This window comes from Platalea leucorodia (genome assembly GCF_965183815.1).
Source record: "Platalea leucorodia genome assembly, chromosome: 9".
Taxonomy (NCBI): domain Eukaryota; kingdom Metazoa; phylum Chordata; class Aves; order Pelecaniformes; family Threskiornithidae; genus Platalea; species Platalea leucorodia.
The window spans coordinates 40,216,430-40,243,481 of record NC_138831.1 but is presented as its reverse complement, the minus strand read 5'-3'; the positions used below and the strand labels follow the sequence as shown (position 1 = coordinate 40,243,481).

At 44.8% G+C, this 27,052-nt stretch overlaps 3 protein-coding genes across 10 annotated transcripts; 1 reads left to right on the top strand and 2 right to left on the bottom strand.

Annotated features, from left to right (window-relative positions):
• Positions 1-356: 356 nt before the first annotated feature.
• Positions 357-1,559, bottom strand: LOC309595397 (CDC42 small effector protein 2-B-like; the record flags this gene model as incomplete). The annotated part of the gene is made up of 3 exons (XM_082322283.1): positions 357-431; positions 973-1,074; positions 1,506-1,559. 3 exons carry the CDS (start codon positions 1,557-1,559, stop codon positions 357-359), a joined length of 231 nt encoding a protein of 76 aa, XP_082178409.1.
• A 6,195-nt stretch (positions 1,560-7,754) lies between these two features.
• LOC309594739 (nicotinamide riboside kinase 2-like) lies at positions 7,755-10,894 on the top strand. Its single transcript, XM_082321034.1, has 8 exons — positions 7,755-8,058; positions 8,296-8,386; positions 8,850-8,895; positions 9,026-9,212; positions 9,451-9,522; positions 10,190-10,296; positions 10,517-10,608; positions 10,719-10,894. The coding sequence occupies exons 1-8, from the start codon at positions 8,033-8,035 to the stop codon at positions 10,722-10,724; spliced, it is 627 nt and encodes a 208-aa protein (XP_082177160.1). The 5' UTR covers positions 7,755-8,032; the 3' UTR covers positions 10,725-10,894.
• Positions 10,895-11,244: 350 nt separating this feature from the next.
• On the bottom strand, positions 11,245-26,811 carry SQOR (sulfide quinone oxidoreductase). Of its 8 annotated transcripts, none has more exons than XM_082322653.1 (12): positions 24,428-24,489; positions 21,116-21,219; positions 20,835-20,897; positions 18,902-19,153; positions 18,389-18,559; positions 17,803-17,856; positions 15,974-16,168; positions 14,842-15,051; positions 14,170-14,353; positions 13,223-13,290; positions 12,098-12,276; positions 11,245-11,727 (listed from the first exon to the last, which is right to left on the bottom strand). In XM_082322653.1, exons 4-12 carry the CDS (start codon positions 19,133-19,135, stop codon positions 11,670-11,672), a joined length of 1,353 nt encoding a protein of 450 aa, XP_082178779.1. In that variant the 5' UTR covers positions 19,136-19,153; positions 20,835-20,897; positions 21,116-21,219; positions 24,428-24,489; the 3' UTR covers positions 11,245-11,669. The 8 variants fall into 8 exon arrangements, with proteins under 8 accessions (XP_082178779.1, XP_082178783.1, XP_082178780.1 ...); XM_082322657.1 differs by lacking the exon at positions 24,428-24,489 and adding an exon at positions 23,093-23,329; XM_082322654.1 differs by lacking the exon at positions 20,835-20,897.
• Between the last annotated feature and the right edge of the window lie 241 nt (positions 26,812-27,052).

The window sequence follows — 27,052 nt, the reverse complement described above, 5'->3', positions numbered from 1 at the left end:
CAACCTCCGCATTTCTTGATGGGAGGAAAAGACAGAGACCAAAACCCCAGACAATTCATACTGACTTCCAATCCCATCCTACAAGACAACTTTGTGAGGTTTTTGGGACACAGCTAGGAAGTCATCCACAGTGACAAATTATAGTTGCTACTACAACACTGCCATGACAGACCATTTTAAGGATAATTTACAATAACTCCTTCAGGAGCTATTGTGCAAAGAACACCAAAGCTTGCACTGACCTATTTATAATTCAAGTACTCTCCCTACTCCATGATAAAGACGTTTTAGAGAATATGAAAGCACAGTCCAGGGGCTCCTCATAAGGCAGAGCAGATTTTGGCCTTCTCTGTTTCTTATATCTCAACAGTTGCAGAAGCGCCATTTGTGTAGCCACCTTTAGACTTCATGTGGTCCTGAATTGATACAGCCTAGAAAAAAAGTTTATTAGAACATGCATCTTATAAAGTCTGGTTTTGAGAGCAATTATTAAAAGCATCAATTTGAAGAGGCAGGGCAGCCATATGTTTGCAGTGCTGGGTCCCAACGGTAGCAGGGAGAAATAACAACTAAACCCAGGATTGTTAAACACTATTTTAAATCAGTGCATAAGATAGGTCTTGCTATCCAAAATCCACTTATTCTTACATCCCTCACCCTGGCACAGCTTTGACTTCAGGGTGATGTGTTATCTGGACCTAGTATCAAGTACATCCACAGAGTCTTTATCCAAAGGGTCTCATCATATGTAAAGATACTGGGGAAACGAGCACTTCTTGCTGAATGTATCTTCCACAGTATCTTATGTTTACAAACCAAAGGACAGTTCTGTTCTGATGCTATCCTATTCATGAAAAAAAAAAAAAAAAGTCAGATTTTTCTCTCTCTTACAATTATCTAGTATTTTATTAGCTACCTGCTCTACAGGTTACTGAGTGGAGATTTCTGCTTATCCAAGAGGTGCACACTTACCGATGAATAGTCACTACTCATCTCTCTTGCCCCAACATGTGCAGTGTGTACAAAATTCATTGGTTCTCCTATCATATTCCGGTCCAGTCTCCGACGCCTCTTCTATAAGAAAGAAGATTTCTTAGGTCTCTATTCAGAAAACATGAGCAGCTTTCAGACAGAAATAAGCAGCTGAGTTAAAAAACAGACAGTCAGTACTGACCCCTAATGACTCCTCATGGTAACATGGTTTCAGACTGCAGTAAGAGAGGGTCAAAGTCACTTTTATTACTGTATTACTGCTAATTGAATTTTAGAAAAAAAAACTTCCTTTAATGTTAGAAAGTCAGGGCCTGAGAACTGCAAACAGTCATATGGCCAAAGTTTCTGGTGAAACACACGTAGTTTAAACATAATTTAACAGGTCTGGTTTTAGCTTTTGCATTACTTAGCCCAAACTAGTCAGAACAACATGACAATGAAAAGTGTTTTCCACATAACCGAAAGACAAAATTTCAAATCTGATAAAGGATGGCAGTCATGCATCTACCTACCGGCTGGGGCTGTTCACCATTGCACCAATTAAAACAAACCAGGAATTCAGTCATTATATTTTTCAGTAGGTAATAAGGTCTTGTTAAGTGTAATTATTTCTCTGGGAGTTAAAGCAGCTCGAGGACCAAGATGCAGTTCCTAAAGTGCGTTTAGGAAGGAATTGCTTGTGCAGATTCACTAATAAAGATCACAGAAAGCATCTGATGAGTATACCTGCAAAGAGATTATTATTTAAGTTCATACTAAAATATATCAAAGTCTTGTAACAGTTATTGAGCAACAGACTTTTCAGAAGACTACAACAAGACTGCAAAATTCTTAAACATACCTGGACAGAAAAGTAGCATCAATTTAAAATCAGTATGTTCATGTCAGAAATCAGGCTTGAGAACTCTGCACATTTACTCCCAGACAGACGGTAGTGTAAGTTCTGGTTTATTTACAGAAGCGCAATAAAAGCAATGCTAGAATTAAGTCAGGTCTTGTTCAACAGTCTGTGATCTGACTGTAAGAAGAGCTAGCCAATGCTTATGAACTATTCAGTGTTTTGAAAGAAAATACCTTTGAAGCACAACAGTTTGAATGTTTAACATTTACAAACAGGTGCAAAAGAAAGTTTCCTTCTTACATCTGATATAGTTACTCTTCTTAGACATAGAAAAGCTCAAAGTAAAGAGTATTCTACAACTCCAAAAAGCCCTTAAAAGAGAAAAAAAAAAAGAGCTTTGTATATCAGCAACAGAAACCATTCGTCAGACAGAGCCTAGAGCTTCCCAGAATGTATAAAACTATTAACACAGCAGCACTCCTGAACTGGAGACAAACAGGAAACTCACTGACTTTAAGTGCCCTGAAGCTATGACAAAAAACAACTTTTTAGTGGTTACTAACTTTTTTTTTTTTTTTATTATCTTCCTTCAAATGAAACCCAAGGCTATAGAGTAGCCTTTCATATCAACTTTTCCAAACCCCAGATCATTAGAACAATATTATAAGATGTTAATTTATTAAAAAGGATCTTTTTAAAGCTTACAGCTTAACAGAAGTTACAGCTTCATCAGTTCAGCCTTTCTGAACCCCAACAGAAATCTTCACAACCAAACAGCATAAGTTTCTCCCTTCTCAGGCATTTCTTATGTAGACCCACAATTACGTAATTAGCGCATCTATTTCTTTCACCTATGTGGTTTTCTTACACTTCACCACTCCTCACCCTTCAAACAGATCTTTTAAAGTTCTGCCATTTATCTTATGAAGCGTTTGTTATGTTTGCCTCAGCTTTAGGTGGCCTATATGATACATTATTGCAGAATGTGTCATACACTATCCCATTTTTTCCTGGGTGGTTTTAATACAACTCATTATCTGGCTCAATTATCATTTTTCATCTCACTTCATCCTCTCACAATGGTCTTTATCACCACTGATGCCTTGTTTGGGTGCAGCAAACAAGTGGCCCACAAAACCAGAAAAACACACAGAAGCCAAAGCTTTTGCCTACACTTCACATTAATTGCAGATTTTTTGGGTTTATTTAATGTTAAGGAGACTGTATCAAAGCTAAGATTTTCTTAAAAATCATAAAGTGTGTCACTGTACAGTAATAACCTATTCTGAAAGCAGACTGACTGAGACAAGCACCAAATTAGACAGAGAAACATCCCCAGCCCAAAATAACGGTTGAACGCCCCCTCTCCTCCTGCTGTCCCCCCCAGCATTTGGCCATCTACCTCCGTGGGGCTCCGTGCGTACCTGGGTGTTACCTGCTGCTCCCGGGGAGTCCTGACGGGATGGTACGTCCTCATTCAAGCGCTGGCATGCAGCCAGCTCCTCTCTTGGCAACTCCAGGGCGTTTACAGTTCCTATTCCTGCGTTATAATTAATCCTGATTGCTAAGCAAGAATGCTTCACTGTGATCCCATACCGTGCGACGGTTCCTTTGCTCTGTAAGGTGTTGCAGAAGCCTGTTGTGGACTTCACGCTTACCTACAGGTGTCAGAAAAGCAGAACGGAAACCAAAAATAGCGCCCTAGTTTGGCGTCAGGTTTGTGCGGCCATGCAGTTTTCTCAGCACTATCCATACAGCCTGTGGCTCACTTCCACCCCTGCGGCAGCTCTGCAGGTGTCCTCCTGGCACACAGCAGCGCTGGACGCCTTCCTGTTGTGTTTTACAACAGAACTCTTCTTTTCCTCTGCATGAGTCAGAGTATCATCCTCCAGGACGGGAATGTCTGCGCCAGGGCACGGGACACCACCTTCCGCCCAGGGACTCAAGGTTTCCACACTAGGTGGAAGAATTTAAAAAACATCTTCATGCCTTCAGGCTCGCCCAGGACTAATAAAAGCCAACAAGAATCCCCAAACCGAGGAGAAAACAACATTTTGTCACTGTTGGCACACGGACCAGAACTGGACAATATCCTGTTGTTCTTTCTCTCTATTTTTCACCATAGCAGCAGTATCATTGAGGAGACAGAGACAAAGGGCCAGGGAAATGGCTAGCACGCGCAGACCCAGATGTTGAATGCGATGGGCAGGATGCACAGCCATTCTGGAGTCCGTAGCCTTAAAGCGCCTGAGAGCTTTATGAATGTTTAGATATACTTTACTGAGCGTAACACTCAATTTGTTCTATCATTGCGGTGTATTAAAACGTATTCAAAATATTCTGTATTTTACTTACCAAATATCAATTCTATATGAAGTGGAAAATGTTTGCCTGAATCAAAGCAAAAGAATCCTCCCTTTCCATAGACAAGAGAGATGCACGGTCATCTTGATAAATAACATCCACTAAACATACCTATTCTTCCCAATTGGCCTTTAGACTGAAGGTCTGATCACGACAAATCCTTGACTCTGAGCTGATAGTGAAAGACAATGAGTGTAACGTTAGCATATATTATCACACATCAGATGCAGGCTACCATCACCCTGCCCCAAAATTGTTGTTAAATTGTGGTAACTTAGTCCAGTTGTTGCCATTTTCATTCCAGCTCTGCCAGTACTGGATCGATGTGAGAGAAGCATATTTCAGCCTAGCTGCCTTTCTAAAAACTGCTGTGCTTCTAATTTGTTCGCTATCCTTACTTTGCTTGTTTGATATTTACATCATGTTAAAATCCTTAAATAGTTGTACATTTACATATTGGAATGGCAAAGAACAGCGGAACTTGCATTTCTAGATCAAAAAGTAGTTTTGAACACAAAACTTGAAGAGTGCATTTTGCTTGGTGTAAGGTGGAGAGTAAAAACCAATAAATTACCAAGACTTTGGAAGAACCTTGGAGCCAAACAGCTGAAATCCTGATGCAGAGTGAGCTTAACTGCTTGGAAGTGCTCTTCAGTATCTTCATCAATGACATAGACAGCGGGATTGAGTGCACCCTCAGCAAGTTTGCAGATGACACCAAACTGAGTGGTGCAGTCGACACGCCTGAGGGATGGGATGGCATTCAGAGGGACCTGGACAAGCTGGAGAGGTGGGCCTGTGTGAACCTCAGGAGGTTCAACAAGGCCAAGCGCAAGGTCCTGCACCTGGGGCAGGGCAATCCTCAGTATCAGTACAGGTTGGGGGGTGAAGGGATTGACAGCAGCCCTGCAGAGAAGGGCTTGGGGGTACTGATAGACGAAAAGCTGGACATGAGCTGGCAATGCGCGCTCGCAGCCCAGAAAGCCAACCGTATCCTGGGCTGCATCAAGAGACACGTGGCCAGCAGGTTGAGGGAGGTGATTCTGCCCTCTACTCTGCTCTGGTGAGACCCCACCTGGAGCCCTGCACCCAGCTCTGGGGCCCTCAGCACAGGAAGGACATGGAGCTGTTGGAGCAGGTCCAGAGGAGGCCACAAAAATGATCAGAGGGCTGGAACACCTCTGCTATGAGGAAAGGCTGAAAGAGCCGGGGTTGTTCAGCCTGGAGAAGAGAAGGCTGCGGGGAGACCTTATTGCAGCCTTTCAATACTTAAAGGGGGCCTACAAGAAAGATGAGGATAGTCTTTTCAGCAAGGCCTACTGCGATAGGACAAGGGGTAATGGTTTTACACTACAGGAGGGTAGATTTAGACTGAACACAAGGAAAAAATTTTTCACGATGAGGGTGGTGAAACACTGGAACAGGTTGCGCAAAGAGGTGGTAGATGCCCCATCCTTGGAAACATTCAAGGCCAGGCTGGATGGGGCTCTGAGCAACCTGATCTGGTTGAAGATGTCCCTGCCCATTGCAGGGGCGATGGACTGGATGGCCTTTAAAGGTCCCTTCCATCCCAGAGCATTCTATGATTCTATGAAATAGCATCCTGATTTTACTAACATATGTACAGATTACAAATTTAGTTGGAGATGTAGTCCTCAAACTACATAACAATGCTATTATATACTGATTATATATTGACCTTCTGCCATCCTGAAGCTTCATAGAAAGCTGAGAACAGGGTTTTACCCAAGACCTCCATTAATCTAGGTGTGTTGGTATTGTTAATCTAAGGAATTTGGGTGTAGTCTCTGAAGAGATTTGAAGCTTCTCCTTTTAAAAGCTAAGTAGACACACACATTAAAAAAACCCAATCAACCAACCAGAAAACCACCAAGGCAGCTCCTCTATTTCAAAGTGGAAATGAGCTTAGTCACAAAATGAAAAAAAATGCATTTTTAACTAACTGTCCATTCCCCCTCGAAAAAGAAAAGCCAAGAGACCAAATGATGTGTTCTGTTTGGAAGTTAAAAATAACTGTGAGAGAAATCAACTGAGGTTTGCCTGGAGTCTTACCAGAAGAAAATTAGTGAAACTCACAAAAAGATAAGCTGAATGGTGGGCAACACACCAACCGCTGGTATTGTAAACATGTTGAACTGAGTTACTAGCTTGCAAATTATGGAATTTAACATTACTAAGAGCACACTCAGATTAGATTAAAAAAAAAAAAAAAAAGGCTGTGACCCTAAGTTTTATTTCTTCATAGAAGGGAAAAAGTCTTAACAAGAAGAGGTGTAAGTCCCTCAGGCACAGCAGAGTTCCCAGTCCTGCAGTTTTCTGTGGTTTGCAGGAGCACTGGCAGCCCGCAGCCGAGGGACAACCGCAAGTGCCCGGGAAACGCCTGCTCCTCCAGTTACAGCAGCAGGGAACTGCCCTTCTGTTAAGACCTGGGGATTACAGGGGATAAAGTCTCCATACTAAGTTGCCCAGTCAAATTTCTGCGTTCCCATTAAAACTCCCTCATTTCATGGCCTAAGGATGGATTTTGACCTTGAAGGCAGAAGATGCTTGCACAACCGCTGGCGCATTTTACTCTGGAAAACTGCAGGGGTCACCCTGCCACAGAGCACAGCACATCGCTCGCAGGATTCGCTCCCAGCTTTTCCCACTCGGAGCAGCCCTGCCTTACCGAGCCCCGCCGCAGGGGAGGCGATGCCCGCACAGCCCGACCCGGCGCCTTTCCCCGCTCTGCCGCGGCCCTCGGGGCAGCTGCAGGCCGCAGCACGACGGCGGCGCTGGCCGGGCCGCCCCCGGCAGCGGGGCGAGGCGCTGGGTGCGAGCGCAGCTCTCTGCGCTCCACAGGCCGCTCTCTGGAGCGGGGCGCGAAGAGCCCCCGAGCCTTTGGGATGGGTGCATTAACGGCTCCGCAAGGCGAACAACGGCCTCCGCCTCACTGCCAACCCGCTAAGGGGCCGCCCCCCGCCCCACGCCGTTCCTGCCGCCGGAGCCGCTGTCACCGCGCCCGGGCGGAGGCGCGGAGCGCAGCGCAGCCTCAGGAAGCGGCAGCGGAACCGACGCCTGCCCCGCCCTCCTCAAGGCGCGGGGCTCGGCCTCGGCCTCGGCCTCGCCCTCCTCAGGGCGCACCCCCTCGCTACCACCGCGAAGGAGCCGAGCGGCACCGAGCCGGCCGCCGGTGCCGTCACTGCCGGCGGGGCCCGGGGCGCGGCGCCCGGAGCCTCCCGCAGCGCCCGGTCCCGCAGGGCCTGAGGAGAGCGCGCGGCCCCGCCGCGGCGCACCCGCACAGCGCCGCCGCCACCGGAGCGCCTCAGGCGCGCGATGCCCCTGCCATTGGCGCAGCTGCCCGCCCCCAGCGCGGCGACCAATGAGCGCCGCCGGGCGGCCGCGCTGTAACCCTATCGGGCGTGAGTGAGCGCCTCCCACCCAATAGCTGCGAGGCGTCCGCGCCACGGGCTCTCCATTGGCTGCGGCGGTGGCGGCGGCCGCCCAATGGGCGCGCAGGAGCGTGAGGGGAAGCCCCATGCAGCGGGTGCCGGCCTCCCTTTGCGGAGCGCTCGGGTGCGGCGCGGACCAGCTCTGCTGCTGCTCCCTCCTCCTCCGACCATGGCGTTGCCCGGCAGTTGACGTTGGGTTTCTCCCCTCTCTACCTTCTCCTCTTTCTCCAGCCCCTTTCTTCCCCCCTCCCCCGGGTCCCGGCTCAGGCACGTAGGCGGCCGGTACCGGAGACACCGGGTCCCCGACCCCCCCCTTCCCCCCCCTTCCCAGCCCCTCAGGAACAGGCTGTAGGAGTCGGGCCGGGCGGCTGCCGGACGCGCCATGAACATCATCATCGGCATCGGCGGGTGAGAGCCGCGGGGAGGGCCGGGGGCGGGCGGGCGGGGGGGGGGGGGGGGGGCGCCGCCGCCGCCGCCGCCGCCGCCGCCGGGGCGCTGGGCCCGGCCGAGGCGCTTCCCTCCCCCACCGGCCTCCTCGTGCCGCCGCCGCAGTGGCGCGAGCGCGGAGGAGGGGGTGGGGGGGCGGGGGCCGGGCGCGCGCACGTGGCCCGCGGCGCTGGCTGAGGGCTGGGCGCTCTGCCGCAGGGTCACCAACGGAGGGAAGACCACCCTCACCCGCCGGCTGAGGCAGGCCCTGCCCAACTGCAGCGTGGTGCACCAGGATGACTTCTTCAAGGTGAGGCGGGAGCCCGCCCGGCCGCCCGCTGCAGGCCCCGGGAGGGCGAGGGGTGACCCCCGCGTGCTTCCGCCCGCTCTTCCTGGCGCCCTGCCCGCCCTCCGCGCCGCCCTGCCCGGCCCCGCAGGCTCCCCCTGCCCTCCTCTGCGGCTCCTCTGCGGCGCTTCGCTGGGTGGGCTGGGCGGCGGGGGGATAAGCCTGCGCTGTAACGCGTCCCGGTGGCTTTCCAGTTTCTTGGAGTGCTGTACCGGGTGCTCGTGTTGGTGGGAAGATAGAGGAGCAGGCTGCTTTATCTTGGCCTCGTTACTACTGCTTTTTATCTGCATGTAAAGAAACCTGGTGGAGGGTTAAGATTCCTCTTTGTAGCTTCAGGGTTCGGATCTCGCATCTTGCTTTGAAATGGGTATCGAGGTTCCCACTAGCTGTGCTGACCGAGCAGTTTTTTTTCTTATCCCTGTTTCAGCCCCAAGATGAAATAGAAGTTGAAGATGGGTTTAAACAGTACGATGGTAAGGCTTTGCTATAGTGTTATCAAAGAGTACCTCAAAAACCTCGAGTATTTTGATCCTTTATGTGCACTATTTTTGTACTAGATGATACGTAATTACCGCTTAATGATAGTTGTCTGTTTTGTCTTAGTGATTAGTGCATTAGATATGGAAGCTATGATGAGTACCATCAACGCTTGGATAAAAAACCCAGTCAAGTTTGAACGTTCTCATGGGATCAACAACACACTGGATGCCCAGATCTTGGAAGATAAGGAGGGAGGAGATGAAAGAGTCCACATTCTTATTGTTGAAGGCTTCCTACTTTACACCTACAGGTAATCAAATGTGACTTTATATATTTTGACTTTTACATGATTTTACGTGATAGGCGAGCCTCCAAGGGAATAAAGACCTGTTCTAAACCAAGAGTTAGCAGCTGGTATTGACTACTGGTGAGTTTAGGTGTCACAAATCTGAAGACGGCTCTAGATACAGGAAATGGATGTAGTTTTACCTTTCTATTTCTTGCTACTAATCAAACAGTCTAGCTGTAACCAAACGTATCTCTTTCAGGCCACTGATTGACGTATTCCACCATCGGTACTTTCTTTCCATTCCATATGAAGAGTGTAAAAGGAGAAGGAGGTAAGTTTGTGTTTCTGAGTTCCCTTGCTAGCCCAATAACATCTTACTCGGTTCAAGACTTTATTTCTCTAAAGCTTCTAAATAAGAAAGGATAAACACTAGTGTAGCTGCTGTGTTAGAAGACTGTGGCTTCCTTCACCAAACCAACCCAAAAGCTTTCTACCAAACCACTGTGAGAGACAAATGCTCAATTTCAGCACAGATCTTTCAATAGGCTTTCTCTCTTTCTGGTTTTCCAATGATATGGGTCCCAGGTCTTGAACTACCCCGGGGTTTTATATTTGGCTGTATTGTTGCACACATACATGGTTCTTAATGCAAATGAAACATGTTAAACTTGAAATTACGTTTCAGAGGAATCAGCAGACAGCTATTTTACCCAAAGTTCTGCTAAAGCTTTAAGAGAAGGCTTAATCAATATTAAGATGAGTCCATTTTAGGAATCCTTTTTGCATCTTGAACACTTTGGACCCACACATCAAACAACAACTTTTGGGGGGGTATCTTTATGCTTGCAGCTTATGCTAAATACTGACTTTTGATAAGCTCAGAAACTACATTGGAGGCAACAGCGTCAGGCTAGTGTGTAGAGAAACTGAATGAATGATCTGTCATTTCCCTAAACTGTAATTAGACTGCACTTGAATAACAATGTCTTAATTTATAGTTCAAGGAATTACACTGTACCAGATCCACCTGGATTGTTTGATGGCCACGTTTGGCCTATGTACGTAAAGCACAGGAAGATAATGGAAGATCTTGGAGTTGATGTGGGTGAGTCTTCAATGACAAAAGCACTTTTGAAAGATTGCTTTCTGAGAGCGCTTTTCAAACCTGCGATATACACACTGCTTAAATGCATGAGAGGAGTCGAAGCAGGTGGATGGAGTATATTTCTCTGATACCAGTCAGGTGCATGCTTTTTAAATTAGGATCTGGCAGACTTACAGAAACATTCAATTACAGCTCTCTCATTTTACTTTCTTACTTTAAGTGCACTTGAATGGAACAAAATCAAAGGAGGAACTGTTTAACGACGTGTATGGACAGATCCAGAATAAGATTGAAGAATTACTTAACATGCAGGTACATGTTCATGCTTCTAATTGCAACTCAAAGGCAACCCTTTTAGAGGCTATGTTGAAAAAGCATGAAGCTGCAACTTGAAATGTGTTCATGTGTATCTTTCCGTTTAGAAATAAGCTGCTGATGATGATTCTTGTGGGTGAAGATGATTCCTGTTTGCTCTGCGCTGTCTACCTGACTGCCACTAAAGTTCCAGCTTCTGTGAAGACTCTCAACTCTTAAATTTGACTTTGTTCAATCTTCCCTTGAAACTGAGTTATATATGGTCATAATTAAAAAGCACTTCCCCCTTCCCTTGTCTGTCATCTTAATTTGTGCTTCAGCCTAGTATGTAGCCTCAAATGAGCTCAGTCTTCTCCCACTCTCCAGTCTAGTTGGAATTCTTTTCACTACGTTCTTAACCTGTGAGAGTAAAACATTATAGTGGAGCTGATGTGAAGTGGCACCAGCTATCCTAGCAGAGTGTGTGTGTGTGTGTGTATATGTACATATTACATACACTGCTTTGAGTTCTTTCAGTAATCTGCATGAATTTCTATAATCCACCTAATTAGGCAGGAAGTATGCTTCATGATGAAGAAATTAGGATTGATTTTGCTCTTCAAAAATGAGAGGACAAGGAGGTTTTCAGGCCATTTTACTAGCATTGAGTTATTCTCTTAAATCCAGTCCATGTATTGATCTCAGATGCAGAAAATTCAGTTTAGAGTCAGGGAAAAAAATTACATATACAACAGCTTTAAAATTATTGATTGCTCTAGAAGATTTCAGTAGTGTTCTGTAGGTTAAGGCAAGTTCACACATAGGTTCAAACTCCTGTAGTTTTAAGGCCTTGGTTTACATAGAAGAGCAGTGAAAGAGTATGTGAAGGCTTAATCCCTAGTAAGGGGAAAAGTGAATTTAGGACTTGATTGAAAAAAAAAAAATTGAAAAGCTTGATTGAAAAAAAAAAAAAAAATCCATCTGCTAGGTGATTGTCCAAGAGGGAAGATAGGTGTTGATCCATTGTGAGACCAGTCCTTTTTCTTCAAAAGGGTTTGACCAACACTGAGCGCAAGCAGTTACTTCAAGCCCAGATGCATGAGTTTCCTGACAGGAGCTGGTCCTCCCCAGTATCCCCTAGAAATGGAGAAAGTTGGTTCATCAAGTTCTCTGTATGTGCTATCGAAGTAGGGTTTGGGGGGAGTGGTTTTGCTTTACTCCCATAACATACCATACTTGCTAAGAATGAGCGTGAGAGGTTTGGTTTAAAGAATCGTCTTTGGGCAAGGGGTGCCCTTCTGTGCAATTCAACCCTGTTTTGCTTGAATAAACCCCTGTTACTAGCAAAGTGCCCAGAATCCTCAGAAAGTTGAGGTCTTCGTCATGACTAAGGATGCACTTAGTTCCTTAGTCTAGAACAGAAGGAAGCAGCCAGAACAGGTATCTATACCTGGCTTTTTTCTGAATGATCACAGCAGCTCTGCATGCTTGGAATTGAAATACTTACTTAAGCAGTGCATTCCAATAGAGAAGAGGCATCATATCTGCTTTCATATGGTACATGGTTACTCTCTCCTTACTCTGGTCAATGGGAAAGGTCTCCAAAGGCTGAGCGTTGTAGTCAAATTCTGCTAGAATCACTTTGTTGTAGCCTGTTACTAGCGGGCAGGAAGTATATCCATCATACTGCAATGAAGAATACCCCTTTTCATTAATCTGAGCAAAGTCTAAATGCTGAGGTATTACAAGCCATATTGTTAATATTCATATTGCAAAATAAGTTACTAGGAGGTTTCTGCATTTATAGTGTTAATACCAGCAAGTTTGGAAGGCTGCTAACCCAATTTTGGTTTAATAACTATAATACTAAGCCATTTTATTTCAAATGTAGATTGTAGATTTGCTTAACAACATTGCTTAAATTAGAACTAACCTAGAACAATAGGGTTTTGTGTCATTAATTGCTAGTTGTTATTGTAACTAGCAGAATAGGCGACCAGGAGATCGGGATGAGAGCTGGTGCAAGCTTTAACAGACAGTATATAAACAGGATCTTGAATATAGTTTTAAGAATTTCCAGAGGATTGCAGGAGTATGGATGATGATATTCAGGTTAGTACCCCAAGGAATATTCAGAAGCCACAAGTAAAATGAAAGCCAAGTCTCAAAGAGAAATTTGAACATAGTTACAGGCCGAACATCTTCCATAGTGCAAACCCTTCAATTTAACTCCTTAGAAGATGATGTTCTGTACAGGGGAGGCAAGTTTAACATAGTACAGATGTGTAAAGTTTGCAAGGGTGTTCTTGGAGTAGGGATTATGGTAATCAACAGTTTGACTCCAAATAAGTCACCTGCATTGGTGAAGAACCCAGACTAACCAGCCTTTCAACTTTCAACTCGGAAGTCAAGGAATTAAATAGATAGTATTTTTAACGCCAGTATCAAGAATATGAATTGTGCAACTAAATGACTGTTTTGATATACAGTATTTAGCCATTTAGCACCCCAGCCGCTGATCAAAGCCCTTCCTGCCTTCCGGTTCACATGGGTTAGCTGCTTGCAAGACTTCCTGCATAAAATGGAGAAAACATTCAAGATTACTTCTCCCTAAGACGAGATCTGTAGGTACCTTTTTACTTGGCAACTGGTTCTTCATTACCAGGGAAATAGTTTTATCAAGCACTCCAGACTGGGCAGCTACATAAGAAGAAAAAAAAGTGTATTAAGGCTTTGTTTCAGGCAGCAATTATTGTCATTACTACAGCAAACACTGCTAGCTGGCGCTTTGTTGGACAGTTCAGCTGTAATTGAACTTTATGTCAAATCAGTTTGGGAAGCTTACAGTCCCAGATAAGAAAGAAAAAAATATTTGGACTAATACTTTGGCCTCACTGTTTCCAACATGCTAAAGCTTTATGAAACTTGAGCTGTATGGTTTTAAGCTATGCCCGTTCTCCTGTGCTACGTTATACCTGTTCAGTCTTCCCAAACACTGAGATTCTGACACACTGAAGTTTTCTTTCATTTTGAGTGCTGTAAGGGAAGTATTCTAGACCCATTCACTGGAATAGCCGACTACACCATTCTTCACATTACACCAATAACATGCTGTATAGCCTTTCTTCCCCCCCTGCCCCCCATTTGCATTTTTTTTTAGTTGTGAGACCATATGCCTAAAGTGGTTTTGTATTGGACCCTGTGGCTACAAGTACAGAACACGTGATTCTTCAATAGCGACTTATCAGTTTGCTGACACATACGCATGAGCTGCTAAGATAGAGCAGAAAGTTTTGTTACTGAATGATGACAGAATGCAAGAGCAGTACACTCATTTTATGCCATTCTGCGAACACAGAAAACAGAATTAGTTCATCTGTGAGGCATTTGGAACAAGAGAACTGTGGGTTAATGGCATCAGCATGGTCTGTAGCTAATTAGTTGGCCCAGGGGACTTAAGTCTTTTTGAAGGCTGGAAATAATTGAAGTCAAGACCTCAGGAGCAACAAACTAAACAAAAAGCTTACTGTCACTCCCACGCTTTTCGTTACACGCACAAACACACACACACAGCTTTACCTACAGCTGCAGCAGTTTTTGATGTTGGAAGGTTGGTGCAGTCTCCAATACCAAATACATTAGGGTACTTTTTATGTTGTAGAGTTTCCTTATCTACATCCACCCAGCCAATTTCATCCGAGACAGGACTGTTGATGAGGACATCAGGTGGCCCCATTGGGGGCGTCACATGAAGCATTTCATACTAGACAGAAAGAAGAGGCACTCAATGGCTAGTTTCTCAGAGTAAATCACACCTGTGTTGATACAAGGCAGTAAGAGCAGGGTGGAGAAGGGTTTTCTCGGTTTGTTTGCTTTTAAACACAAGTATATAAAATGAAAATTTGCTCTCAAATTTGAAGTGCATCTCCTTTTACTGATGTGAACCTGATCAGGCAGCTCCACTGAGAACGGCATAACAGCAATTTGCCTTCCTCCGTATACATCTGAGACATTCCCAAGTTATACTAACAAGGCATACAGGACTCCAGGCGTAGTTTATGAAATATTTTTTCTCTTCTCTCCACTTTAGTTTCAAACTTTTTAATCTTCTCCTAAAGTTAGAGATAGTACTCTCAGGGGGTAACGGCAGTATACAATGAAGCAGACGTTGTGTTATTATAGCGTGGCAGTTAGGTTACAGTATACAAGGAAAGGAAATAGGACCAAACTATAGGTCTGAAAGCTCCTGACCTGATGAACTTCAGTCACTCCAGGTTTGTCCAAGTTCTCGAACACAGCTTCCTGCTTGTCTGCGCGAACTTCTACAAGGTTGCGCCTATAGTTAACGGCAATATTCCTCTCCTTTATTATTTCAAGCAATGCATCAGCATACTTCTTAACACCAAAAATGACACCAAGTGAAGTGTTGAACATTACATTTGCTTTGGAACGTTTTCCTGTCTGCACAGAGAGATTAAATTAGCCTTTTTATTAAGAAACTGACAAGCTAGCAGAGACAAAAGCACTATGCTGCAGTACTGACGGGCTGATAGAACTATTAATGCCGTTCAATTATTAATGAAGTATTAACATTAGAACTCTCGAGATACAGCTATTTCACACCATGTTAGAAGCTAGACAAGATAATCTTTGCCCTTTCTGAGTGAGGTACTGAAAGACACCCCACACAAATTGCTAGTGAGAAGAAGTGGCTGCAATTCACTGAGGAACTGCTGTATGCAGGTTAAGCACTGGTGACAGCTTAGCATTATATAGCTTTCCGAAACCTTCAGTTCTATGCATTATTCAGATACTCGCCCAGTAGATAGCTCATGAAACTTAAACACATAGGAAGCCTGACGCTTCCATGTGAAGTTGTCTTTTGTTTCCACTAAGCTTGCTTTAACAGCCTGGCTAAGGCTCCTCCTGATGCCGAGACAGTGTGCCACAAGGAGCAAGCATAGCCACTTCTTAGACTAGCAGAAAGACAAATGGCAACAGGTATTAAGTACTTAAAGTAACAAGAATTACTTAATTCCAGCCAGCGTTATTTTAGTGCACCACGTGAAGTTATGAATCAGGCTGAGAACAGTTGTATCTGTAGCTCACCAGAAGCAGGTTAAGAGGTTCTTTCCTTATGGATTCTGAATTCTACAAGTTTCTCCAGTATTAAATATATGCTAAAGATATACGTACGATTCATTTAGCTTCATTTATTATACATAATAATAGAAAAAGCAACTCAGTCACTTTAATTTAATAATCCTGAGTCACATTCCTCTCGTGTGGTTTTTATTTGTTTTAAAGATAATATGAACCCCTTAGAACAAGCCTTCCTTCCAACTGTGGGAAGAAGCACTGGCAGAGAGAGCAACATACTTACTTTCCTCCAGTAGGCCTCTGATAAATACATGATCTTCTGAGGAGCCCCTGCACACTTCACTGGAGTGTTTGGAAAAGTGAAGATAGCATTTCCTTCCTTGAAATCTTGTAAAGCTTTCCATGTTTTCTCTACCGTATGAACTGAATAATTGGAACCTATTTTAGGGTGCTGAAAACCCTCAGGCAAGCCTTTGATCTAAGAAAATGAAATTAAAGTTTAAAGTACAGATGGCAAAAATTTTGTCATCATCATCAAGTATTAAATGCAGACTTGAGAAATAGCTATTTAAGAAGCCTCCAGCAAAAAGAAAACCCATACATACTTGCTAGTTGGCATTTTTGAAAATAAGCCTAGCAATCAAACAGATATTTCCATTAGATGATTTAGCAGATGATTTAGCAGATGTAACATTTACTGAAATGACTCTGGTCTGCAACATTTGTGGTGTAAGTGTTCAGTGCAGACCCAGACCCAAGTTTTTGTAGACTACTGCATGAAATTCAGAGTAAGAATATATAAAGTCACTGCCATATCATCATAAGTAAAAATCACGTTAAAAAAAAAAGGGGGGCATTATGAAAATTTAAGGCGAATGAAACTTTTCTGTAGTCAGCTGCAGATATCTGTATTTCCTAGGGTTATTTTAACTCAGCTGTCTCCAATAATTATTTCCCTGCTGCTACTACTATGCCTGAGCATCTACTTGTGAGAAAGGGAGTTGCCCCCATTTCAAAATAACGGATTGCAGAAATTCTGAGAAAAAAATGAGTCATGTTACATGCACTGCAATGTGTTTGGGACGTTACAGTCTACACCAGGAAGTATGCTGTTGGTGAAGACAAATAAGAGAAACCACCCCTATTTTTAAACTGGCCACTTTCGTTTTAAAGCCATATAAATCTGTTGCTACGAATTTCATTCACTACAGACTAATAGCAATTAACTGTATTACGCGGCTTCTACTGCTGAATACTGAATTTAGTTTTCTCAGGTTGTACCGCAGACATATGAAGACTGAGAGGGTCACTGAACACAATGCAATTCCTCATTCCACTGACCTAGTCACCAGAATTTATCTGGTGTGACTATAGTTAACTAAGACTAGCTCTTGCTTTATGTATGCCTTGAGTATCTCTTCGAATAGCTCCCAAATACATTATCAGGTACTACGTCATATTCAGGTCAAGTTAAAACCACTGGAGCCAAATCGCTCAAACATCTTGCCTTTGTGTTTTCCTCCTCCTACATATCGCTACGGTCATTCTTGCGCCATACAACGGTATTAACACTTTCCTCTGAGTGCCACTGTATAAAGTGTACAGGAAACTTAATAGATGAGAAGGGGCCCGGGGCCTATTTAAACACAAGCGTGGTAACTCAGCTGGTTCCTTTTAAAGTGCATCCTTTAAGAAAGGTGAGGATGGGTCAAATTTATTCTGCAGGACAGATTTTACTGATTGCTGTGTTTTCCTCACTTCTGTTTACATTAGAGATGCTCCAGACTACAGTCAACATACCTTATTATCTCATTATTACAGACTGCCTTGAAGTTCTAGATTTAACTTGCTGCCCTATCTGCCGATATTGCCAGAGAGATGCAAAAAAACTGTCTTAAAAGACCCTCCCAAGGGTAATTTGGGTTATTACATAGAGATCTGTGGAAGGAGTAAAGTCATTAGGCTGTCTTCTGTCTCTTTAATTCATATTAGCATTCAATATCTTGCAGTAAAAAAAAAAAGGTGTACTGAAAAGCCATTTACTTTAGTGAATCATAAGGGTGCGTGATGCCATTAAAACTAGTAAAAACACGATTACTGTAAAACAAATACCTTTTCGTAATGCAGACTAATCCCAAGGGCAATTATCAGATACTTGTAAGATATCTGTTGTGTAAGGGGGGGGAAAAAAAAAAAAAAAAAAGTATTTTAGACAAAACCCAAAACATTACCGCAAAGCAAATTTAAGTTATCTGACAGCAACAGAGTCGTAAGGGAAGGAGATATAGGGAGCATTAGCAAAGTAAATGTTAAACTATAAGAATAATTTATAGTTAAAACGCTAACTGCATTACAAGTTATACACACAGCCTTTGCTATACACACAGCCAAGTGTTTGGAGTAAAATATTCTATCTTTTGTGTTCACTTCACTATAAACAGAGAAAAGACTTATGATAATGATATTTTAAGTTGATGTTATTCTAACTTAGTTATCTACAACAATTTTTATTAGGAACAGATTTTAGGATCAAGTACTTCTCATAAGACTAAGTAGAATTTCCTGGCCTCCTAGATGCTGGAGGAAGGTCTCGCTCAACAGGCAGTTCCAAGGGGATCTGCAGGAGGTGGAGAGACAACTCATGACATTGAATAAGAGACTAAGAATAACTTTTTTTTTTTTTTTTTAACATTATTACCTTGATATCATTCTCCAGCCAGACGCAGTTCTTATCTGGATCCAATGCTGTAACTCGAGATTTGATCCACTCAACACCTTTAGGCATTACGCTTCCTGTTGGACGTGCAGAAGTTGCCAGCTGCTTTGCACCACCGCCAACCAGGGTCCACAGTGGCTGATAGTAATGAGTCTGAAAGAAGTGTTCAAATGGACATTTAAGAAGTGTTTAAAGGGACTTTAAGATGAAGGCACATCACCCCAAATAGGAAACAATGTGCTCTTAACATTGTATTATTCTTAACAAAAGAAGCTGTACAAATAACCACGAGTTTTGCATGACAAAGCTGGAGGGATGCGTGCATCTCTATCATCGAGCAAAAAATTTCACGCAAAGCCTTCTACAAGATGGTTAGTTGGCTTCCTCTCCACAGTTAAAAACGTATGAGGTTGAAGGAGGATGAGAATCGGACCAATCTGGTCATATATGTAAAACACTTATCTTTTCGATGCTTTTCATCCGAGGAAGACTTACCTTACTTGGCTCAACAACAGCCACATTTCCTGCCCCGACTTTCCTCTTCATCCGAGCACTCATGGTGATTCCACCAGTGCCTCCGCCCAACACAAGTACTTCATAATAATCCTTGGCAGCACACCTGGCTGCTGTATGTAAGCCGAAGGAGCTCATCTTCTGCATTCCTGGTTTCAGCAGCCATACACCAGGACGCAGGCAGGAACAGGAGGACACCACTCCAATTGCTGACATCTTTCAGTAAGTGGGAAGCTACAAGATAAGGAGAGGCACCAGTAACAATTACAGAAGGTAGAATTTTTATTTATTTATATGCCTGGATGAGCCTTCAAGGCAAGAATTATAACACTAAGCCTTTGTTGCAGCTAAACCACTAATTTGCAAATGGATTGTAATCAATTTGGGGGAGGGGGGGGGAAAGGTCAATCATGTCCTCTGCCAGGAAATTGAAATTTTATACGAGCAAATGAATTCTAACAAAGCATAAGAACATTTTCTGGTTATCGTGGCAGGAAAGTATATCTGATCCTACAGCACAGGTGATGCATATGCTGTAACTCCAGCTGTAATATTATAATCCTGAAAAGACGAGAGCCACAAAAAGGAACAAGAATGTGCTAGGTGTTGTAGAGCACTGAAATATTGAACAGGGTAGTTGTGTGAACATACTGAGTGCATTCCACTAACTGTAATACGTCAGCCAAACACATCATTACATTTGTATTTTAATGTTAGGATGTACCAGCGTACGCACACATCGGACATATCCCTTCTCGCTGCCTCTCGGGGGTGCGAGCCATTAGGGTAAGCACGCCAGGTTCTATGGTGTTTTGAGCAAGGGCATGTGTACTAGTCTATTCTTGCAGGAGAAGTAGTGAGCCCTAAGCTTGATAGGAAAACAAAGTTCAATGAAACAATAGTTTGCATCTTCCTAGATCTGGGACCTTTGAATATACCCAAAATACTTAGTTCCCTATCCACGGTCACCTCTTAGCTTTCACATCACCAAAGTGGCTGGAAACAAAGGTCAGAAACCCATACTTATCTTTGCTACAGCTGCACCCTGTCACCTGACAGGCGAGAGCCAGAACCCTAAAGCATGATATATCTTGTAGCACTGGATATGCAGCTGTGTTACCGAGAAGGCAGTCAAGGTTAACCCAGGGTTCCCTCCCTCTGCTAGAGTGAACAAGAGCTTTTCCTGTTCTAAATCCATTGTTTGCACACGCTGAATATCAGTTTTTAGCTTTTCAGTGATAAAACAGGTATAAACTCATTTTAATTAAGTTCCTTATTGTCACATTGTCAATAAAGAATGAGTAAGCATTATAGCCTGAAAAGCAACTTCTGACAAGACTCCCCTGCGTTCTATACCGGCTCCCCTTTGTTTAATTCCTTGAGTCATCAGGCAAGAATTCCAGCTTTTTCACTTATGAAAAGGGTAGAACTCATTTATGGTCCTTACGGACAGGAGTTTGAAAACTAAACTAGAAACCTCAAATATTTTAAAGAAAATCTTCCAACGTCAGCTTCGAAAATTCTCCACTATGCTAGATGGAGTTGAGCAATTCATTCTGCACCTTCATGTACTATCTTACCATCCCTCATCTCCACGTACCCTGAATTCTTTATGAAGTCCCATCATTAACCCCTACAGTACAATTAATTCGGGACACAGAGGGAAAATCTCAGACATTTCCACTGTAAAAACAATTATAATCATTTTGTTTTACAGAAAGTTTCCAAGATGCGGATATATTCTTCCCGTCCCTCTCCTCATTCAAAATAAATAAAAAACCCCAACTCTAGAATAAGTTAGTTTCACTTTAGAAGGCTGTTTATCATGTATCTAGTGCAGGCAGTTATTTAAAGATGTGGACAGACTGCTCAAGCAAGGGGAAGAAGTCGTTCTAGCCCTAGAAATAGAAGTTACCTGATGGAGGTGTATGCTGCTTTCTCGAAGTCAGAGAGAGAGGAAGAGTGAGTTTTGCAACTCCTGTTTGCGAGACAGTTTTAAGAGGGACATCCTGTTTCCGGAAGCTCACGAACAACAGATTGTGCTTTAAGTTTCATGGAACACACAGAAAAGGCACAGTGGCCTGCTGGCTGACAATACACGGCACTCATGTTTGTAATGCTAACTAAGGATTAATTATCCTCCCTGACCAAACAGATTTTGAAGTAAGCATGCTTATAAGCACACACAAGACGTACCTTAACTAACAGCAGTCTAATTGATGAGAATGCAGTATTACGTTGCTGTTAAGCTGTTTCAGAGTATACAGAAAGAAAGAATCTGAAGTGTCATTCGTAGACAGCTGTTTTAAAAAGAACCGCAAAATCCTTCATATTAAACTCCCAAGTTAGATGGCAGCTGTACAATTGAGTCAGTCAACAACACATCAGCCCTCTACTTTAGACACCGGAGATAAAAGAACAAGGGAATTACAGACTAAAACTGAAGGCAAAGGGGAAAATTCATAGTTAGCCTACTGAACTGAGCTGAAATTTTCAGCCTTTACAAGACCATTTTAAGACACAGCACACTTATCCCTCATCCTTTAAACTATGCACAACAAAACATGACCGTTGATATTCGCCTTATATAGCAAGAAATCACATTCCTAATGAAGATCCGTACACAAGTCTTAGAGCGCTGCCTAGAAAGGTAAAGCCTACAATACACTTCCCCACCTTAGCAGGGGCTCTGCTTAGCCCGAGGCAGTTCTGCTGTTTAAGATCAGTTCTGCCACCAGGAGAGGCAAGTCTGTTCTACAAATGCTTTCAAGACACGATGGTTTGTTACAGCGTTGGCAGCTTGCGTAACGCTCCTGCAGCACAACTCACCTAGCACCACGTAAGAATCAGGGCAATGTGACTCACAGTAAGTCCACAAAGCATGTCATTTCTACCAGGAGAGCTAGCATTTCAAAGGTTTGGGTTTTCTTCTTCCTTTTTTAAAAACAGACTTTTTTGTTTTAAACAGACAGCTTGAAGATAGCCAGTGACTGTCACACCTCCATCCATAAATCTCTTTTCCCTTTTACTGTAAGGCTATTTTTTTTCATGCTTTTAGAATAAGTCTGTTTAATTAATACTGAAAAAAAGCACTTTAAAAAAAATCACAGTTAAGACTGATCAGGAGAGCTCAGTATTATTTAGTGTTTGAATGCCATTAAGCAGCTTAAGGTAGTACAAGCATAAAAATAGTGACTTTTCAGTTAAAAGAAAAAAAAAAGGAAATAGAAAACACTTTTCCAGAGTTAGTGGCTTATATCCCTTTAAGTGATTGAGAAAACAAACCATAAGGAACTATCTTCATTAAGCTGTTCTTAAAAAACAAATGAATGACACTTCTACAAGCATCACGGAGGAAATAGTTACCAACTTTTTTTAAACTTTTCTTTAAAGAAGAACCTTGCTGAAAATAGGCTTATTGGGTGAATTACAATTTAATATTTTTGTGTATTTTAACCAATTCCAGTCTCTATGCAAGAAAATACCAGATTCAACAGAACAGGATAAGTGTTCCTCAGCCAGTTCTGTGCAGAACCCAAACCAGAGCAGCTAAAATCCACCTAACTGCATTCATTACACCTTTTGCCTACCATCCAGCCTATAAACAAGCTCAAAGTGCAGAAGTTATCTTTGGCTACAGCTCTCCATGTATTAATGGCCACAAGTAAACAAAATCAACCTCTATGCAATAAAGACATGGACAACAAGTCAGAAATGCAATGCTGGCAAATCACAAGAGAAGTGGTTAATTACAAGCAACCAAATTCAATCTCTTCTTGCACGCACTTATTGGGTCCGCTAGCTGATCTGACACGGAAGGCACTTTGTCACAATTAATTCTGCAGTATTACCTACGTAGAGGCGGTATCATAGAACGGGTACAACCTCAGGCCCCAGGGACATACGCAGAACACCAAGTGTTACAAGCCATTCTCTTGCCAGGTCTATAGATTCATATCCAGTAAATAAGCCTTGAGAGACACAACCAGCGCCTAGAACAAACATTTAACTGAAGCACGGCGCTGCATGCAGAGGCACTGAGGACAACTACAGTTTTTTCCTCTCTGGAGTCTCTCTTGTATGCTTAGCTCCCAAGACTGACTGCTTCACTGAGCCAGTTCACGAACCACCTATTGCAGGCACTCAGAACAAACCACGGTAGAAAAGTCTCACCAGCAAGAGTAAAGATCGTTGCAACTATCCCCTAAGCAGCTGGCCACAGATTAACGGTTTAAGTATGCCGCCGCCGCACAACCGCCCAGCAGCGCGGAGAGCTGCCCCGGCAGGCAGCGGTTCCCCCGGGCACAGCCCGGGGCCCGACACCTCGGGCTCCCGACGGGGGAGCTGCCGCCCGCCGGGCCCCGGCGCGCAGCTCCTGCGCTGCGGCCGCTGCCAAGCCGGGCGTCCCGAGGTACCGCGGGAGCAACCGGAGCCCTGGCAGGTGCCGCCTTTCGGTAGCTCCGGCTCCACACCCACCCGCGGGGAGCCGCGGCGCGGCGCCCGCGGCTACCGGGCCCGCAACGGTTCTGCGCGGCAACGGCGCTGGGGGCCGCGGAGGGCGCGCCAGGCCCCCGCCGCACCCCGCTTCTCCTCACCCATCCCCGGGCCAGGGACACCCGCTCCCGCAGGCGGCCCCAGGGCGGCCCCGAAGCAGGGCTGCTGCCGCGGCCGCCCTCACCGAGCCCCACCGCTGCCGGCGCGCAGCCCGAGGCCCGCAGGCTGCCCCGCCGGGCCCGGCCCGGCCCGCCCGCCCCCGGGCCGAGGGCCGCCTCCCTCTGCGGCCCGCCCGCCTCGGGGCCCCTCGCCAGGGCGAACGCGGGACCCCCGCTCCCGCGGGCAGGGCTGACCCCCTCGGCCCCGCTCGCCAGGCCGCCTCCCCGTCCTCCCGCCTCGGGCCAGGGCGGGCCGGGCGCCCCGAGCTGCGGCGCCCCGCACTTGCCTGCCTGTTGCGCCGACAGCGGAGCGCTGAGGAGAAGGGCGGGGGCAAGGACCGCGCCGCCGCCCCGCGCGCGGAGCGGGCCGGGTCCCGTCAGCGGGAGCGGCGGGGCGGAGCTGGGCGGCGCCGGGTGCCGCCGGGCCGGCGGGCAAAGGCCGGGCTCCGGCCGGGAGGGCAGGCGGGCCCGGCCCGGGGTGCGCAGCAGCGGCCGGTGGGCGCGGGCCCTGCTGGGCGCTGCGCCTCCGCCAAGGGCCGCGCCGGCCGGGCGGCTGAATTCGCCAGGTATCACTCAAAGTCTCTGTCTCACTTGAAGGTCCAAACCCGTTGCCGTAGCTGCCAGCGCTCGGGAGAAAGCGGAACAGACTTCAGCATCACAGCAGCTGTGCCTGGGGGTTTGTGTTAAACGTTTTTTCCTACGTGTCCTTCCGTCTTCAACCCAATTGCTTTTCCAGCTTGCCATCTCAAAAATCAGACTTAAGCCTGGAATCTCACCGTGTTAAGAAAATACATGAAATATTAGGAAACAAAAATAAACTATTGGAGTCCCAAGCTGAAGTCAGGGTGTAACTCACCTGGATGCACAGAGAAAGGGAATCCTTCCAGCTGAAGTACAAGCAGAGAGCAGGGCCGCCCGTCTCTTGTTTCTGTTCAGCTAACTGCAGCCCACTGCTGAGCCAAGCTTTGAAATGTTTTCCCCTAAAACTTTATAGGGCCCTCGATTTATGGCATGGAGACAGCATGAAGTAATAACAGCTGTTAATCCACTAAGTCATGTTTGTCAAGCCAAAAAAAAGTCAAGTGAAGATAAGGGCTGAGAGTATCATACAAAGTTACTTATGCCAACTCATACGCATCAAGCGACCAGTCGATCCAAGCCACGCGTCAGGCCATCTCCTTCTCAGGCTCAACCTTCCACTCTTGGCACAGAGTTCTGCACAGGTAAAATGGCTCAGCTGATACACAGTCAGTTGTGGAAAGCTATAAAGAATGGGGGAAATGCATTAAATGGGAAGATACCACAAGGCCGTTCCACCATCTGCATGTAATTCAGAAGCAGACAGGAATGAGGCATTCTGCAGGGCGTCAATTTGAAAAGCAGCACGTGTGTCAGTCCCCTGGGGCATCCAGGCGCACACGCTGCTATCGCATCCCGTGCTTCCGAACAAGAACAGTGTCTCTGTCCCAGCTCCACAGTCGTCATTCGTTCAGCACAAGTGCATTGCCAGTCCTCACGGCCAGCCAGGGGCAAACTGGCTAGTTCTCTTCGCTTGCTTGTGCCACTTGTCTTATGCTTTGTGTTACTTTGAGCTTATATGTGTAGAAAAGAAGCTTCAGCTGCTTTTCTCAACTCATGACTGAAGGCAAATAATCATAAAGTCAAGCCTGACAATTTACCTCTGTTCTCACAGACGTTCCCTGACGGGTACAAAGGTTCTTGGAGGCGAGGCCACAGCACTTAAGATCCAAATTAGAATGACTCATTTTGCCTGCTTGTAAAAACCCACACTATCATTCCCAGTCAGTGGCTGTTCTCACAAGAATACACCAAATAAGTCCAAGAAGCAGGTTTAGCCAAAAGATATCATGAACTTTGACAGGATACAAGTTACCCTTTCAAAGGAACTTCTCAGTATTGAGTAGCTCCATACACGTATGCAAGGTTTCTGTAACACTTTCCACAGCTATGTAGAACCAGCTACACCAGACTAAAATTTGTAAACATAATAAAAGTAAGAAAGCCCAAAGTTAAAAGGCTGCTGAAACAAACACATTTTTTCTCCCGTTGCTTGCATAAGACTTGGCACATCTAATACTAGCTCCACAGAAGATCGGCACAACATTATTCTACACAAAAGGACTGTCACATAAATAAACCCTCCCTCCCAATTTTAGTCTAATGCCTTCCCTTTTCTCACTTCTGAGCGCATCTGAAAACAAAGCCCTAATACATGTGCTTCTGTAAGTTTTGAAACAAACTTTAACTCCAATCCTAAATCTGGACCCCTGCCAGACTCCGATCTAAGCCCAGCTGCATATTTGGCTGGCACCAGCCTTGTAGTCCCACCTAGATCCACTTAGCATAGGTCACTCACTTCAGGCCAAAACCAAAATCACGACCGCTAGAGTAGCTGTAACCTAGTGACCACCCATACTTTGATATCTGAACTTCATCAGGTTACCTGTAAGCAGCAACCCTAAACCTTAATCTAGTGGTCCTTTTCTATAGACAGAAAAATAGCAAAACAATTAGATTTGAATTAAAAAAAAACCAAAACACTTACTAGATCAATAATTAATAATAAATAAATGGCCTCTGATGACAGTGCATTCCCATGTAAAGGCAAAGGCTCCTTCAAAGCTGCTGAACACCTACACTTTCATGGATTTTACTGGACAGAAAATGTACTGGAAGAAGACACAGAATCTTTAAAAATATGACACTGAGATTAGACGTCTTTGTTAATACATCAATACAAGAGACTTCTCTAAAGAGAAAAAAACCCCATGGTTTACAGTCAGATCTTTTAAAACACCCAAACTCCCCATTTTTCTAATTTCTAAGAACTTCTTGACTTCCTGTTCCCAGCTGCCCTGGTATAGTCACAGTACAGCCTTTTTTCACATTTTTTTTTTCTAAGAGGTTGATGCTCATTTCTGTCCACAAGAAAAGAAAGTTGGTTTGTTTTTTGGGTTTTTTTTAAGCATATATATTTAGGATTGTCTTTAAATATTAAAATATCTTGTTTATGCTCCCATGCATATTTCCCCACAGCCTTCTTATAGAGACGGTCTGCAATTTTAATAAAGAAATTACTTAAATGAATACCTTAACTTAGAACACATAAACCAAACGCGAAGAAACTACTCACCTGTAGCAGAGAGCCCTCCGGCAGCTGCAGGGAGTGCTGCCTAACTCTCCTGCAACAGCAAAGTCCAGGCAGGATGAGAGGGTGGAAGCTGCTGTGCGAGGGCTGGGTGCACACCGCCTGGCTGCACCCTTCCTCAGGACCCCTGGCGCCCCAGGGTGGCTGCGGGAGCGATGGGTCACCGGGCAACTGGGCTTTCCTGGAAGCCCTATTGCTTATACTGAGCCCTCCACAGGACAACACCTACACATCTGTCTAGGGTTAGACTGCAAGTTCTCCAGGATGGGGATTATTCTTCTGTGGAAAGTGCCCACCTGATAGTGAGCACAG

Coding starts and splice junctions, on each gene's coding strand:
- SQOR (XM_082322655.1), bottom strand. CDS start 19,135: ATGTCAGCAATTGGAGTGGTGTCCTCCTGTTCCTGCCTGCGTCCTGGT. Junction 18,560..18,901: donor CTGTTGTTGAGCCAAGTAAG/GTAAGTCTTCCT, acceptor CACTTCTTTCAG/ACTCATTACTATCAGCCACT. Junction 14,354..14,841: donor GAGTGACTGAAGTTCATCAG/GTCAGGAGCTTT, acceptor CTTTCTGTCTAG/TATGAAATGCTTCATGTGAC.
- LOC309594739 (XM_082321034.1), top strand. CDS start 8,033: ATGAACATCATCATCGGCATCGGCGG. Junction 9,523..10,189: donor GAGTGTAAAAGGAGAAGGAG/GTAAGTTTGTGT, acceptor CTTAATTTATAG/TTCAAGGAATTACACTGTAC. Junction 10,297..10,516: donor AGATCTTGGAGTTGATGTGG/GTGAGTCTTCAA, acceptor TCTTACTTTAAG/TGCACTTGAATGGAACAAAA.